The 15,173-nt window shown below is 46.6% G+C and overlaps 1 protein-coding gene across 1 annotated transcript in view; it reads right to left on the reverse strand.

Moving 5' to 3' along the window:
- Positions 1–5,896: 5,896 nt before the first annotated feature.
- Positions 5,897–15,173, reverse strand: part of NEURL1 (neuralized E3 ubiquitin protein ligase 1) — a 165,540-nt gene continuing 156,263 nt past the window's right edge. The window contains exons 5-6 of the mRNA XM_054382490.1: positions 7,810–7,956; positions 5,897–6,138 (exon numbers count right to left, since the gene is read on the reverse strand). Of these exons, the coding sequence (XP_054238465.1) occupies positions 5,897–6,138; positions 7,810–7,956 (389 nt within the window). The remainder of the gene's footprint in view (positions 6,139–7,809; positions 7,957–15,173) is intronic.

The raw sequence follows: 15,173 nt of genomic DNA on the forward strand, positions 1-15,173 counted from the left end.
ATAACTTACAACTTATACATGCAATTGCAGATTTCAGCTTAGTCTTAAATGGATAAAGGAACTTCTCTTGTCCCCTGGCCCTGAGTTGTTACTGCATGCTATTTTTTTTCGTCTCTTTTCTAATTCGTGAAGTTTTATGCACTGCTGACCTCAGCCCTCAAACATGAAGATCTTTTGTCTGTGTTGAGCAATATCTTAAGGTTTAAAATACCCTGTTAGGATGTTTTTTTGGAGAGGGATGCAGCACCAGATCCAAAAATAAGGAAAAAGCCATACTTTTACATGGGTGGTCCTTCAGTTCTTGCAATAAAAGGGTTGCTCTGTAGGTTGGGATGAGCCCTTAACACTTCTGCATGCAGACAGTGCTTGAACATGGGATATTGTGGTCTGATCCTGCAAGGCTGCTGAGCCCTGCTGACAACTTTCATCCCACTTTGGAGGTTGGAGGCCCCAAACAGCTAGACAGGAAAAGTTCTTTGCTGTCTGAAGCAGCAAACAGGTAAAACTGCACAGTTTCTCCTTATGGATCCCTGCTGCTTATGCAAGACGTCTCTCAGGGATGCAGAAGGCAGTGTGTTAGGGGGTATAGTAGGGGAGTGCTTGTAATAGGAGATATAATTAAGTAGAGAAGAAATGAGGTGGTTTTCCAGCACTTCAGTTCCCAACCTGGCTATAGTAGCTTCCTGGGAAGAGAGACATTGTCTGTTATGAGTTTGCAAATGTGTAGGTCATGCCCAGTGGCCAGCTGCCACCTTGGAAAGGAGGGCTGCAATGTTTTGTTCCTGCAGCAGAGAATGACATCCCATGAATGCATCTCTCATTTTAGCATGGGGCTACCCCACCATCGTGTGCCATAGCACTTTATAAACGTCCTGTGAACAAATAGTCTCACCCAGGTCCTGAGAGGAGCCAGCTCCCATTGGAGGTACAGTGTTTGCTGACTGTGCCCATGAGATGTGTCTCTATGATGGCACACAAGTGGATGGTGCCTGAGGTTACCTGTTTGTGCGTCCCAGTTCTCTGAAGGATACCAAGAATTAGATCTGGGGCAGGATTCAGTCCTGGGCATTTTAAGGCACAAACCTGGTGACAAGTGTGACTGGCAACTGCCTCTCCTCTTCCCCTGTGCATAAACAGCTTAGGCACAAAAGGGCTCTCTGGACTCATGCAATCACCATGTATTGCTGTATCCCCTGTGTATGTCATAACCCTCTCTTAACTGCTCTCTTCTTTCCCTGGTTTTCTCCAGAGCTGAACAGAACTCAGACTAAATTCTTCTGCTGATCCTATTTATGTGTATTTTTAATATTTGTGAAAAGGACTGAAATCAACTTCGGAGAGGTGTGGAGGGGATGGTAAGAAAGGTAAAAGGAGAAAAGAAGGGGCGGGGGGGGAGGAAGGGAGGGAGGAAGGGAAGAGGGGGGACGAAATAAATTTAAATAAGGCTATGTGCCGTGATGGGCACTGACCACCAGGTGGCGATGCTGGACCAGCTCCTGGACCGTTTTCGGAGGATCCTTCTATCCCTCCTTCCTCCAGCTCCTCCTTGCCCTCCTCGCAGGGTCCGCGGGCCCGAGTCCCGCAGGCTGTGGCGCAGCTGGCCGTCGGCCGAGGAAAGCCTGGGTACGGCCCTGCCGTGAAAGCAGGGGGGTGCCTCGTCTCGTTGGAGAACAGCTTTGGAGCAATGGTGAAAGTGCACGTTTGGGTTGGATTTCATCAGCTGATGGTGATGATCCGGGTAGGTAGGGCAGGATGACTGTGGCAGTGCTCGGCAGATGAGGATGCAAAGCTCTCTAGAGCTGTTGCACATGGCAGCTACAGGAGGAAATGAACAGGCTGGGGCTATCAGAGGGGAAACGCAGGGATACCTGTCCTGGTCCCTCTTGCTGATGCCAGGGGAGGATATAAGTTTGGCCCAGAGTGTTAGCACTTCACTTGTCCTACTATGTGGCAGTGCTTGGGCTCAGCATGGTTAGTAGGGGCTGTCTCTTCAGTTTCTAGGAGCAGGCTGTGTTTTACAGCTCTGTCACTTGCTCCTGAGAGGATAAAGAGGCTTCCTATGGCTGGACTGTGGCCAGAGAGTGCTTTCCAGACCCACTACAGGTCCTCCTGGCCCTGGGAAAGGAGGAACTGGGCTCAGGAATGTGCAGACATGCCTTGTTCCAACAACTAAGTGTTCCTCGGGGTGTGGAGGAAACAGGTTATAGAAGTGGCTTCACTTTACCCAGCCTGGAAAGTTTTACTCCACTGAGGAGCTGTTAAGAGTGGAATAGGCTGGAGATGATGAGGACACCTCTCCTGAGATGTCCCTGTCCCTTAGCAGACATAGCAACTCAGTGAGGGTAAAGATGCCAACTCAAATATGTCCTGTGAAAAGAGACAGTGACCCAGCTAGTCTCTCATCTTCTGAACAGTTAAAAAGGATGATGAAGGAGATCTTGCACAGCTGGGTTGTAGGTGTGCTCCTGAGCAGGTCCCTCCAGCAGAGGACTTAGTGGTTTGGGAGGGAACTGACATCACTGGAGACTTCAAATCCCCTTTGGGTCCCTATGTCCCTTGCCACATTCTAAGGAAGCAGCTGCAGCTTGCCTCAGCACCTCCCTTGTCCAGACCACAGCTTGTCAGTGAACCATCTCAGCCTGGTAGTTCATCCTGTCAGGTGTTAGTAGACATCTCTGCTGGGCTGAGCACACAGGATATTCTTCTACTACTGTGCTTCATCATTTAGCCATCTCCTAGCCCCTACCATGCTGAGCACTATGGTCCTGTGTTTCCTCACAACATGCTTTCTTGTGCTGGTGGAGGGCTGCTTTTTGTGGTTACAGGGACTCAGGAGAGCCTGTGCAAGCAAGGCAATGAGAGTAAAGCACCTGTAGCTTCTCCCTGGGGAGGACATGAGTAGACAGAGGAGCATGGAGCTTAAGCTTGCTGGAACGTGGTTAGCCCTTGCTTTCACTTTTGTGGCTCCCTTTATTCCTTATGTGTGTATTGGGTCCATCAGGGGGCTCTTCATTATCCAGCTCTCAGCAGCCCCTCATTCTCTCACTGAAGAGAGCTGTCTGGTTCTCCCCAAGAAAGAGGCCCTCATGCCACTGTTGCTCTTACCTCTGCCTCTTGCCCATTGTGTTTTGCAACGCTTCTGGAAGTGGTGAACACTCAGTTGCCCATGCTGCTGCAGGATACCTAAATGAACTTTATTCACAATCACAGTTACCCAATTTTTTTTTTCACAATGAGTTATTCTTCTCTTTAAACAGAACACAAAAACATTTTAAAATAAAGCAATGAAATGCAAATGACACAAGAACACAGAGGTACGTGGGAACCTACACCAGTCAAACAAAACAAAAGGTTAGTATTGTTGTTACTGTTGCTGCTTTTGCTGTTGTTTTGTTGTTGTTTTTTTCTTTTTTCCTCTGGAGAGAGCCTTGCTCTCTTCCTTCCTGCTCTCAACCAGAGGCCAGCTGATGCCAGGAGCAGGACTTAACTCCAATTTTGAGCTCAGAGGGTGGGGAAGCTTTCAGCTTCTGCTAACTCCTAGAGTTTGGTCCACAGTAAAACAAACACAGTTAAATATTAAAACACTCTGAATTCAAAAGGTGAGAAGGGAATTCACACCACTGCACTTGATACCCATGGATGGAGTTTCTTTAGAAATAAAATATACCCCTTGGCTTGCCCTGCACAGAGGGGAACTGGTCCCACTGGTGTGGTTAAGTCTTGGGAGGCTGCTTATTGCACGTTTCCCCACAGCCACTATTTCATTGACAACTTTCTATTATCTCATGGGTTCCTCCTTTCCAAACTTTTTGCACTGGAGTTTGTGTAACTACAGGAAGAGGCTTCCTGTGTCTGCTGGTGCCAGCTCTGTCCTCAGGCAAGCTGGAGGCTGGCTGCATGCCTGTGGACCTGCCATGCTCCTGGCATAGCTGCTGTGACTTCCCCCAGGCTCCTGCCAACCTGGCCTCCTCCCACCCCTCAGTAAGTGTGTCTGGGCACAGAAGCAATGATGCTCTGGAGCTGTTGACAGCTGGCCTGGAGTGCAGGGCTGGATGAGGGGTGTACATGAGAGGTATGCAAAGAAATAAAGTAAATCCCTGTAACCAGAATATCAGCATTCAAGTTGGTACTGCCTGCTGAGGCAGGCTGGGGGGAACTGCAAAACCCCACAGTAGGCTGCAGTGATGGTGATGACTTTACAGAAAGACTCTACCATGCACTCTCTATCTAGTAGCCTCTTTCATTTCCTTGAGAGGACAGGGTGCTTTTGGGAGAGCTCAGAGTGCTCCTTCACCCACCTGCTGCTTGGGGGCAGGGTGAGGGGGGTGGGCATGATGGCCCCAGCAATGAGCAGCTTTGTGTATTAAATGCCATGCTGTTCCTTCATGTTGCTGTATGCTGAGGGGTAGGAAAAGGCTTAGCAGGAGTGGTGCAGCTCCTTGGCCTTCCCCAACCTGGCCTGGGGGGCATCAGGGTGAGGTGAACGCTACTACTGCTGCTGTGCCTCAGCTCTGATCACCCCTCAGGGTGCAGGCCCTGTGGGCCTGGAAGGCAGCAGGATTGAGGTGGAAGAGAGACAGCAGCTCTTGCTGCTGTGGAGCCACCTTGTCCAGGCCCAAGGGCCAGCAGCCCTGAGCCAGGCTGGTGGCCACGGCAGAGTGGTGGTTGTCACATGGCAACCAAGGGAGCTGCCGTTGCAAGCACCTACCATGGGGACAGCAGGGTTCCCAAATAGGGCAGGAGAGAAGGGAATTTATTTAAATAAACCAAAGCAAACCAAATCCCTCAAGTTATGCTTTCTTCTTTCCTTGCTTCCTAACATGTAAGGACAGCCATGTCCTGGCAGGCTGGCTGTGAAGGGCTGAGTACCACCTGGCTGGTTTGGTCTTAAAGCACAGTGATAAAGTTACCAGTAAATGAAACCCGCAGACATGTGGGTTTATACATTCTTCCCCAGTGGGGCTAGGGGGTTGGTTTCTCTCTCTTTTTTTTTTTTTTTTCCTTTTATTTTCTCCCTCACAAGTGCTGTGTAGATGGGAGATGAAGTAAAGGTGGCAGAGACACCTCTCCTGCAGGCCCATGCATGCACAGATGCTGTTGGATCCCTCCGGCTGCCTGCATGCAACGAGGTGGTGGGTTTTGAGAGCTGCTCATTGTGCAGTGGGATGGCAACAGGTGGTGGCTGGACACCACCAGAAAGGAGCAAGGCCAGTGCCAGTGTTGGCTGCCAAGCCCACCATAAATGCCTCTGCTAGGAAACAGAGAGGGAGGAGGAATAGACAGCAGTCAAGGAGATGTCATGGAGCTGTTCATCTGCCTGCAGACATGGAGTGGGTTTTGCTTCACAAATCTTGTGTCCTTTTCTGCATTTGTCCCAGCCTTCCCACTGTGAAAGTGCTCATTGCACCTCCCTTGCTGGGTCAAGGCTTGCCTTGCTCTGTCCTTCCTATGGTCAGGCTTGTTGCACCCCGAAACACGTTGCTGATGTCTCCTCTTCTGTTAAGCTGCTCTCTCCACACTGAGTGTCACTGGAAGGAGATGTGTAGCATTGAACCTTTTACTCTGTCCCTGCTAAACTCCTCTCTGCTGTGTAGGTGTAGAAAAGGGATGATTGCACCAGCTGTTTTTTCTTCTGAGATAAAGTTTAAAATCCAGAAGGGAGAGTAGTCCATCGCAGCTTCCCTGACACATGGGAGTTCAGCCCCAGGGCTGGCTTGGAGGGTAGAAGAGCAGCATCTAAGCTTGTCTCATCTGTTGTCCATGTAAGGGAGGATCAGAGTGGTGGTGGATGATAGTTTTTGAATCTCACGGATGATTAAATTGAGACCAAGACTTGTGTTGTTTCACAGCCTCCTCCCCACCTGTCCAGTCCCCACTAACAGCATCTGCTGCTGCTCTAAGTGCTGCGGTATGTTTTGATGATATCTTTGATGGCTCGTCTGCAGATGGGGCAGCAAGCGTTGGCCATCTTCTTGAGCTTCAACCCACATGAATAGCAGAGACACATGTGTCCACAGGAGTAAATGACGGTGTCTACCATGTTCTCGTAGCAGATGGTGCATTCATCTCCCCAGGGCCCTGAGATGGATGGGGAGATGGGTGACTCAGGCAAGCTGATTGGAGAGTTGGGAGCTGTGCCTGAAACACAAAGAACAGGGTCACTCATGCTGCTTAAAAGGCTTCCTGATATCTCAGGGTAATTTCTGTCCTGAAGCTAGCTAGAGAGGAAGGAACCATGCCCTAGCAGAAACGCATGCTCCAATATCAGAGGTCCTTCCTGTGACCTCTTGTCCCACTCACCAAGTCCTGGTTCACATGCCAAGCTCAGGGCAGCAGAAAAGCAGTACCTGCTGCTCAAGGCAAAACAAACCAAGAGGCAGCTGTGCCCACCCAGCAGGGACAAAGAGCGGTTCACGTTTTTCCAAACCACTGTCTAAACATTAACAAAGGAGGAAACGTCAGGAGGAGAAGATCAAGGCATCTCTTTGAAAAGGGAGCAGCTGGGTGGCACATGGTGGTAGCAGCTCCCAAGACAAGCCATGCTGCTTCATTAAGGCTGCTCCAGGGATGTGGGACCATAATGCTTGCCTACAAACCACCCCGTGTGGCTCCTTCAGGACAGGGGTAGGTGGTATCTGCAAAGCCAGCACCTAGCTCATAGTGGCTCATTGCTTTGAGAGCTATGAGGGTGCTGCAGTAATTATGTATGTTTGTGGCACACCTGTAATGAGGTCTCAGCCCTGAAGCCAGATGAAGTAGTGAGATAAGAATATTTCTACTGGTTTTCCCCAAAAGCTCATTAAAAATCTGAATGCTTGCATCATCAGTTATTATACTGGAGACTGGTGGGTACCTTCAGAGAAAAACACTTGGTTTGGATGACAATGATAAATATTTGGTAAGTCATATATTCTACCATCACTGCTTTGGGATCATGCAGGCCCCTGGGATTTTAAAAATGCTGCAAAACAACCTATTATTTTCTACTGCACATACCTTCAGCTAAATCTTACTGGAATTGATCAACATATTAAAAATATCAATACTGGGTTTTTTCTGAAGAGAGTACTGAAGGTGTATGGAGAGGGGAAGGGGAGCTGGAGGCATAGCCATAGCTCCAGTCTAAACTAGCATGCAACAGGTAACTGCCACACAGCTTTCCAGAAGGAGCTGTGTGTTGCAGAGCCATGCATGTAACACTCTGCTGCTTCCCTTGGGACCTTCCATGACAAAAAAGGTTGAAGAAATGGTGATGTTTAGGCAGCTAAGCAGCTTCCACGTAAAACTGACAGAAAACAGCCTTTGAAGAGGCTCTCCCTTCCTCCTCAAGGACTGTATATCATAGAATCATAGAACCATAGAATTGTTAGGGATGGAAGGGACCTCAGGGATCACCCAGTTCCAACCCCCCTGCCACGGGCAGGGACACCTCACACGAGATCAGGTTGCTCAGAGCCACATCCAGCCTGGCCTTAAAGACCTCCAGGGATGGAGCTTCTACTACCTCCCTGGGCAACCCATTCTAGTGTCTCACCACCCTCATGGGGAAGAATTTCTTCCTAACATCCAATCTGAATCTATCCATTTTTAATTTTGTTCCATTCCCCCTAGTCCTATCACTACCTGACACCCTAAAAAGTCCTTCACCAGCTTTCTTGTAGGCCTCCCCTTAAGATACTGGAAAGCCACAATAAGGTCTCCTCAGAGCCTTCTTTAGAATCCTTCTGTGTGAGACCACGAAGGGAGGCAGTGCAGGAGCAGGCAGGGGAGAGGCAAAGGAAAGGCGGTGGAGGATCCCACCACACTTACCACTGATAGAGCTGCAGAGGGGGCCAGAGCCACATGTAGACAAAATGGGGTCAGAGACACCGCTGCAGAGGACAGTGGGAGAATTGGGGGTCGATGTGGGCGAGCTTGGTGTGGACAGTCCCAGCCGCTCGGCTAATATGGTGGAACCTGTACCACGAGAAAAAAACCTACAGTTACTTTTTAAAATTGAGGATGACAAGGTACTGGGGAGATATGTGGCATGGGGGTGCAGCTCTCAGTGCTTGTCAGGATTTCTCTCTCATCAGCATGAAATGTAGGGAAGAGTTAAAGGGGGAAAAAAAAAAAAACAAACCAAAACCCACCTCATATGCCTTTTTAAATGCTAGCAGCTGGGGCTGAAGAGACATCAAGCTCCCACAGGCCCTGAAAAATTCTGGAGCTCCTTTAGCCATCATGATCTCTTGTTTCTGCCCTTAAATGTGTCTCCAGTCATTAACTGCAGTTATTTCCTTATGGTTTCATGCTTACATACACCCTCATCACTATATCCACCAATGGGCTTGTAGCCAGTGGAGGACACAGCCTGCAGTAGAGTGGACTGGACAAGAACATTTCACCTTGTCAAAGCACTCTGCTAACACAGTGCAAAACTGCATCACTCCAGGCTCTGAGAAATTCATGCAAAGTCACTCAAGGACTTGCCAGAGACAAGCATGAGGGTTTGACAATCAGGGAAACTTAGGTCTGCTCACTGCTCTGCCTGTTTTGTAGAGTGGATTCTGTCTGCACTGGGGAAAAGTCACGCAAACGCATTTGGCTCTGAGATGAATAGGGACAATTCTCCCCCCCTTCAGGAACGTTTTCTCCACTCCCTGCATGCCTGGATGTGATGGATCAAGAGTGCAGAGCCCCTTAGAGTCCCTCCAAGGGTATCCCCAGCTCCATTACTTCCTGCTCCCACTCCCCACTACCATCTCTGTGTCAGCATGCTCTGCCCCCGCAGCCTGCTTGGCACTCTCCTGTCTCAGCCTTTTAATTCTGCTGTTATAACAACAAGTATCTTGAAGTCCCTTCTAGAAGGGAAAGAAATGAGGGTGAGTAAAACTCCATCTGCTTCAATGTTTTCTTAGGGGAATTTCATTGTTAATGCTGCAGTGAGACAGTAGTGAGACAGTGGCATACATGTGTATGAACCAAGGTATGGGTGGGTTCTTTGGGGCAAGAACTGGTTTGCCCATGGTTTTAAAGTTTCTAGCTCCCCAGCAGAAAAGACAATCAGGGTAACTGCAAATCTGAACTAAAATGTTAAGACTTCTTCATGTTACCATATAAGGAGGCAAGAGACACAGAGGGTTTGGATACACAGTGTCCTTAATGAGTCGGAGGCTACTCTCCAGAGAAAAAGGCAGCAGTAGGAGGCCAGGAAAACCCTATGCACCAGAAAGGTCCTTCAGTTCCTGTTTGCAGGGAGGCTACAGAGCCAAGGAGGACCAAACCTGGGAAGCAGGGACTCCAACTGCCAGCTGTGGATTGTACACAAAAAAAAAAAAAAAAAAAGCAAAAAAGCAGCAAAAGCAGAGTGCCAGATTCTCCTGTCCTTTTTAGTAGAACAAGACAGAGCACTTTAAACGTAGCATAGGGACTGAGGGAGGGTCATGTTTGGGTCAAAATATGTTCTGGGGACTGCATACAGGAGAAGCAGCAATTAGCTTCAGGCCCCAGTCCCTCAGTTTTACCCCTCTCCAGATGAGGAGTGCTTTGCTTCCAACACAATCTAAAGCTGAATTAACCTCTATAAAGGGCCTTGGGGCTGTCACACTTGAGCTGCTGTAGTGTGTCCTTCATCACACAGATGAGAGCTGAAGCTGGAGCTTAGCTCAGTAAATATGCAAAGAGAATGATGCAGTCTCTAATGAAAGCCACTAGCAATGGCCCTTCCCCTCCAATCTGACAGATGACCATAGCAGAAAGCTTGCCTTGTGGGTAGCACAGACTGTAAACAGGCCCAGCAGGGGCACAAATTACAGCTTGTTCACTGCACACAGAGCAAATATGAACACTGAACAGCTGAACAAGTTTTTCAAGCCTTCCATCTCCTCCCTGCAGCCTGGAGACATTTCTTCCACTCGGCTGACACACAGCACATTGCATTTCTAACACCAACCTGATCGTTTCATTAAATGCAAAATAAAGACTATAAGGAGCATTGTTCTTCCCAGACTAAAAGGAGAATTTGAAAGTGCCCTAAGTGTCACAGAGTACAAACTGATGAAGCAAGCTGGCAGCAGTGCAAACGTCCTTTTCACAGTGTAAGGGGAGCTTGTCAGGGCAGGAACCACAATCTGTTCTGGTTGTAGCTGGTCTGAGTCCCAAAGTGGCCTTACTCAAGGGCCAGCACACACCTTCTCAATTCTTTCTGCTAACACAAGGCGTAGCTCTCTACTTTTCTGCAGCACAAGTGTGGAGCTTTGTTTAAAACCATCTGAGTTCCTTACCAGACAAGACATGCTTCTCCCATGGTGACGGAATAATCAACACAAGATACGTTACTCACGCTGTTAATATATTGCTGGATGGTGTGCAGATACCATGACAAGGAGCATGGAATGAGATCATGTGCAGGGTGGAATGAGTGTGGCCAGCTTGGCTTAAGTAAAACCAGATACATGTGCTCTAGGCCAAACACGCTCATTGTGAGCACAGAGCTCCCACCAAGAGCTGGCTTTCAAACCATGATTTAAACAAACAAAAAAACCCTCTAAATACGTAAATGTAAACATTCTTCCTCTCTCTAAACTCCCCAGATAAATTGTTGTCGCTGCTATCTTGTCTCATGCTTGATCTCAAACATGCCAAACATACTGGAATCCCCTTTAATTGGATTTTGAACCAATTCCACTTGCTGTTTTATCTTTGCAAAGGCCAATCATTAACAAAATCCAACACAGACTGATGCTCTGCACTTCTGTCATCAGACTGGGAGAGGTGCAAATAAATGAAGCTATATGTCCACCCACAAATGGAGAGTATTTTATTTTCAGTAGAAGAGAGCATTACCATGGAATGTGCAGACAGCATCATGCCAGGAAATGCTGAATGATTATAATTCAAATGCTAAATGATTATAATTCAAATGGTTTTGCCAAACTGGAAATAGAGGATCAGAAATAAATGGGATAGTATTTAATATGATGGAATGCAAAATGCTGCACTTAAGCAGAGGTAATCAACTACCCAAAACCAACAGTCCATTCAATTAGAAATACAGCTGTCCTACAGAAAAAGGCCTGAGGATTACTGGAGGTCACCAGATGATAATAAATCAACAGTGCCATCCTGTTACAAAAAGGTTGCTCCAATCCAGGGTTGTGTGAGGCTGGTTAAGGATTGGAGCAGGACCTGGGGGGCACTGTGGTATCTCTGTCCCTGGAAGTACTCAAAACTTGGTTGGGAATGGTCTTCTGCTAACTTGGAAGTTAAGCCCTACTTTGAGCGAGTGGTTGGATTAGATAATTCCCAGGTCTTCCTTCTGACCTAAAATGTTGTATGATTCTGTGAGTTTTAGATGGCAACACTTTCACAAGCTGATAAGAGGAGAGAAGCAACAATCTATTCTTTGGGAAAGCTCAGACTCCTAAGGCACTCAGGTCAGACATTATGTAGATAGTGAAGAGCTGTGAAGCAATCAGACTTCCTAGAGAGGCTATGGTATCTCCCTCATTAAAGCTCTTTAAGACCAGGAAGGTGAAGTAGGTAGGCTCTTGGGATTTCATCCAGCATTTAGGATTCTATGGGAGCAGTTATCTGTATCCATAATCATCTTTTTTACAGAACATTCTAACTGTGACCAAAATACAGCATCGGTGGCCATCAGAGATGCCTTCATCTCTTTGTGTCTATTTGGTTTCCCTGAACATTACAATCCACTCTCAGAGGATATTTCCTGAGGCTGTCCCAACTTTTAAGCATCTCTCTTAACAGCATCTGTCTGGGGAGAGCTGTATTGCTGAAGAATTTATGTTGGTAAAAAGGCCAGATACAAAGTCAATACTTCCTAAAAACACAGGAAACATTCAATTAACTCTCCCATTAATTAATCTGTTAAAATGTTATTTCTACATTTATTTCTCATAACAAAGTGAGTATGTTGACCTGCTTATTATTGTGTAGGCCCCAGAGGGAACCAAAGAGCAACCACAACAACAAAACCAGGTGGGAAGAGCAATGTGCTATATACATTTGTCTTCTGAATGTGCTTAAGGGCATTTGCTATGATGCAAGTGAATCCCCAGGGCATCTCTGTGGCCTAGAGCAGGGAGCTGCTGCCACAAAGCTCTTCTGCAGCTATTCCCAACCCATTGCTGGCAAACAGTATATTCTCTGTATTAATTCTCTCACATTCAAACTACAGCAGAGACAGAGAGAAAAGCAGACTAATTCCAAAGAGTATGTTGCTTCCATAGCACTGCTGACTGCATCAATGAAGGCTGTGAAACTGCCACTTTAAGATGTTCATAACACATTTCTCAATCTGATATCTGTTCCTGGGAGAGGTGACAGAGGGGCAGGGCCATTCCTACAACGCAAATGATGACAGCAGGATGAATTCCATCAGATTATCAAAAACACCCAACAATTATTGGAAGGTGACTTCTTGGGATCTGACCAGGGCATTCCTCGTGTTGTCCCAGTCTGGGAAGGGCACTGACGTTCACAAGGAGACAAATCCAAGACTCAATCCACTCTACTAAAGCTCTCTCTCCCTCCCTTATCCCTTTCCCCTTTCTCATAAGTAAATTCAGCATTATCTAGTCTCATTGAAATGTTTCAGATCTTCAAACAAAAGCCCTGCAAGTGCAATGTTTCCATCAGAGCACTAGAACTGTGCTTGTGGAAGTCTTGCAGAAACCAGGCTGAAAATATCTGCTGGTCTGAGGTAGAAATGTAGTACTGTGTGATTTCTGCCCAGAGATTCCTTTCTGACAATGGCAAACACCATCTAGGGTGCTTCACTCACCTTCTGCTATTTGCATGACCTGTCTAGGTTCTTAAGGACTATTTCACAGGCATTATAAAAACAACACATAAGCACTTGGTCTGCTGTCCACAGCTGAGGATGGGCTGTTGAACCCATCAGATGTAAACTTTGTTTTCCCTGGCTTTACAAGATGCTGTCAATAAATGACCACTACTGTCCAGCTCACAGTTCACATCATTTCACAAAGTCACAGAAACATTCAGGCTTGAAAAGACCCTCAGGGTCACCACGTTCAACCCAGAACCCTACTCTGCAAGGTTCACCCCTAAACCATACCCCCAAGCACCACATGCAAACAGCCTTTAAACACATCCAGGGTTGGTGACTCATCCACCTCCCTGGGCAGCACATTCCAATGCCTGACCACTCTTGCTGTGAAAAAATTCTTCCTAATGTCCAGTCTAAACCTACCCAGTTGCAGCTTGAGGCCATTGCCTCTTGTTCTATCACTAATTACCTGTGAGAAGAGACCAGCTCCAGCCTCTCCACAACATCCTTTCAGGTAGTTGTAGAGAGCAATGAGGTCTTCCCTCAGCCTCCTCTTTTCCGAACTAACCATCCCCAGCTCCCTCAGTCGCTCCTCATAAGATTTATTCTCCAGGCCCTTCCCCAGCTTTGCTGCTCTCCTCTGCACTCATTAATCATCTTCACCTTTCTAACAGGCTTTCCTTAACCATAACCCTCCTTAGGACTATGTCAGGATCTTAACTAAACATTGTACCTAAAAGGCAAAATATGGAAGCCTCCTGCCACATCTTCTAAGGGAGATTAAGTCTTATGCAACACATTGACTTGCCCACAGTATTGAGTATCATGTGGAGCACATTGATACCCTTTTCTCTTTTTATAACACATTTGCTCCATAAATAGGACAGCTAATATATATGAGGTAATTACCAAACATAATCACAGACTTTCAACGTTGTTCCCTCCATCTGCAGGTCCCAGAGCTTCCAGCACACAGTAGAAAAGATTAGAACAGCTGCTGAAACTTGGCTGCAGCCTTCAACTGGCATATCTAAGGATGCTCAAGAGAGCTGCACACTTCTCATACATTTGAGTCCAATGGGCACCTGACAGTCATAGTCATTTAGATGCCTGTCAAAACTCTCAATTTCCCTTTGTTAGGAGCCAGATTTGTAAGCCTGTCAACTAAAATGACTCCCTTGTCTCAAAAAAATGCTCAATATCCATTCTTACATGTAACACCTTTTAGGGCCATTGAATTTGTTATCTGAGGATAAAGGTTCTTTTAAAAATCTGGCACAACTGTGGGTACTGAGCTCATATGAACATCTGCCTAAGGAGGTCTGTCCCATAAGACCTGAGCTCCTGCAGTGTGAGTGGGCTGTGATGTTGCTAGAGCAACTTAACCCTTAAGAGTCAAAGCTTTGCTTAACCTCATCTAATACTACAGATCTTTGCCTTTATAGTGACCACCAGAAAGTGAACTCCCTCAATAAATAACCATATGTAAGACTGGTAGGACTGGGATCTCACTTTTGGTGCTTAATAATTTTTACTGCAAAATCTTCTGTTGAAGTCATCTCCTTTTTTTTTTTTTTTTCCTTTTTTAAAATTTTTTTTCCTTTTTTTATTTTTTCCCCTACTGATGGATATAGCTTGTAAAGAACTTTCCCACTTTATTTTTCCTTCTCTTCTTCCACCCTTTTCACTTTTAGCTGTTAGAGAATACAGACTGGTGGAATTGTACAGCTTTTTTTTTTTGCCTATTACAAGAGCAAAAACCCATAGTGAAGATGCAGTGGGGAACATGCAACAGTAAACTTGCAATCTAGTGGCAAGACACAGCTCACAGAGCCCTGCTGGGTTCTTTCCTCTGTATTCTCCCAGAAAGATGAAGTTTTTGTCTTTGGAAATTCTCCAGGTGGGTCTAGACTAACACCTCTCCCTTGACACTGATATTAGAAACCCTGATATTCCATCAGTGGCACATGTCTTACCAAGGCAAGCTTTGCAAGAACTAAATCCTGCATGTTTTATTTCAGTAATTGGTTTTCATTAATACAAATGTTCCACCAGCTGTAGAGAGTGCCCCAAAGACCAAACAGCTTCAGCAAGACAGTCCCAATGCTAGAAGGACAGCCTCCCCCATAGCATGCTCTTTACTCCAAAGAGCAGCCACGTGCATTTCTGCACATGATTACATTTTCTTGCTTCCAGCCAAGACTACAGGAGAGCTGTTCTGTTCCCCAGGGACACCCAGGTCTTGCCTAACAGGGACTTTTGAATCCATCGTGCCAAAACAAAGGAACAAAGCACCTGTTGCTGCCTGGGCATATGGTAGTTAAAGATCAACAATAATGTCAGGGAAGAATGCAAGCATATCCATCACTTCTGAATG

The sequence above is a fragment of the Indicator indicator genome, chromosome 7 (genome assembly GCF_027791375.1).
Source record: "Indicator indicator isolate 239-I01 chromosome 7, UM_Iind_1.1, whole genome shotgun sequence".
Taxonomy (NCBI): domain Eukaryota; kingdom Metazoa; phylum Chordata; class Aves; order Piciformes; family Indicatoridae; genus Indicator; species Indicator indicator.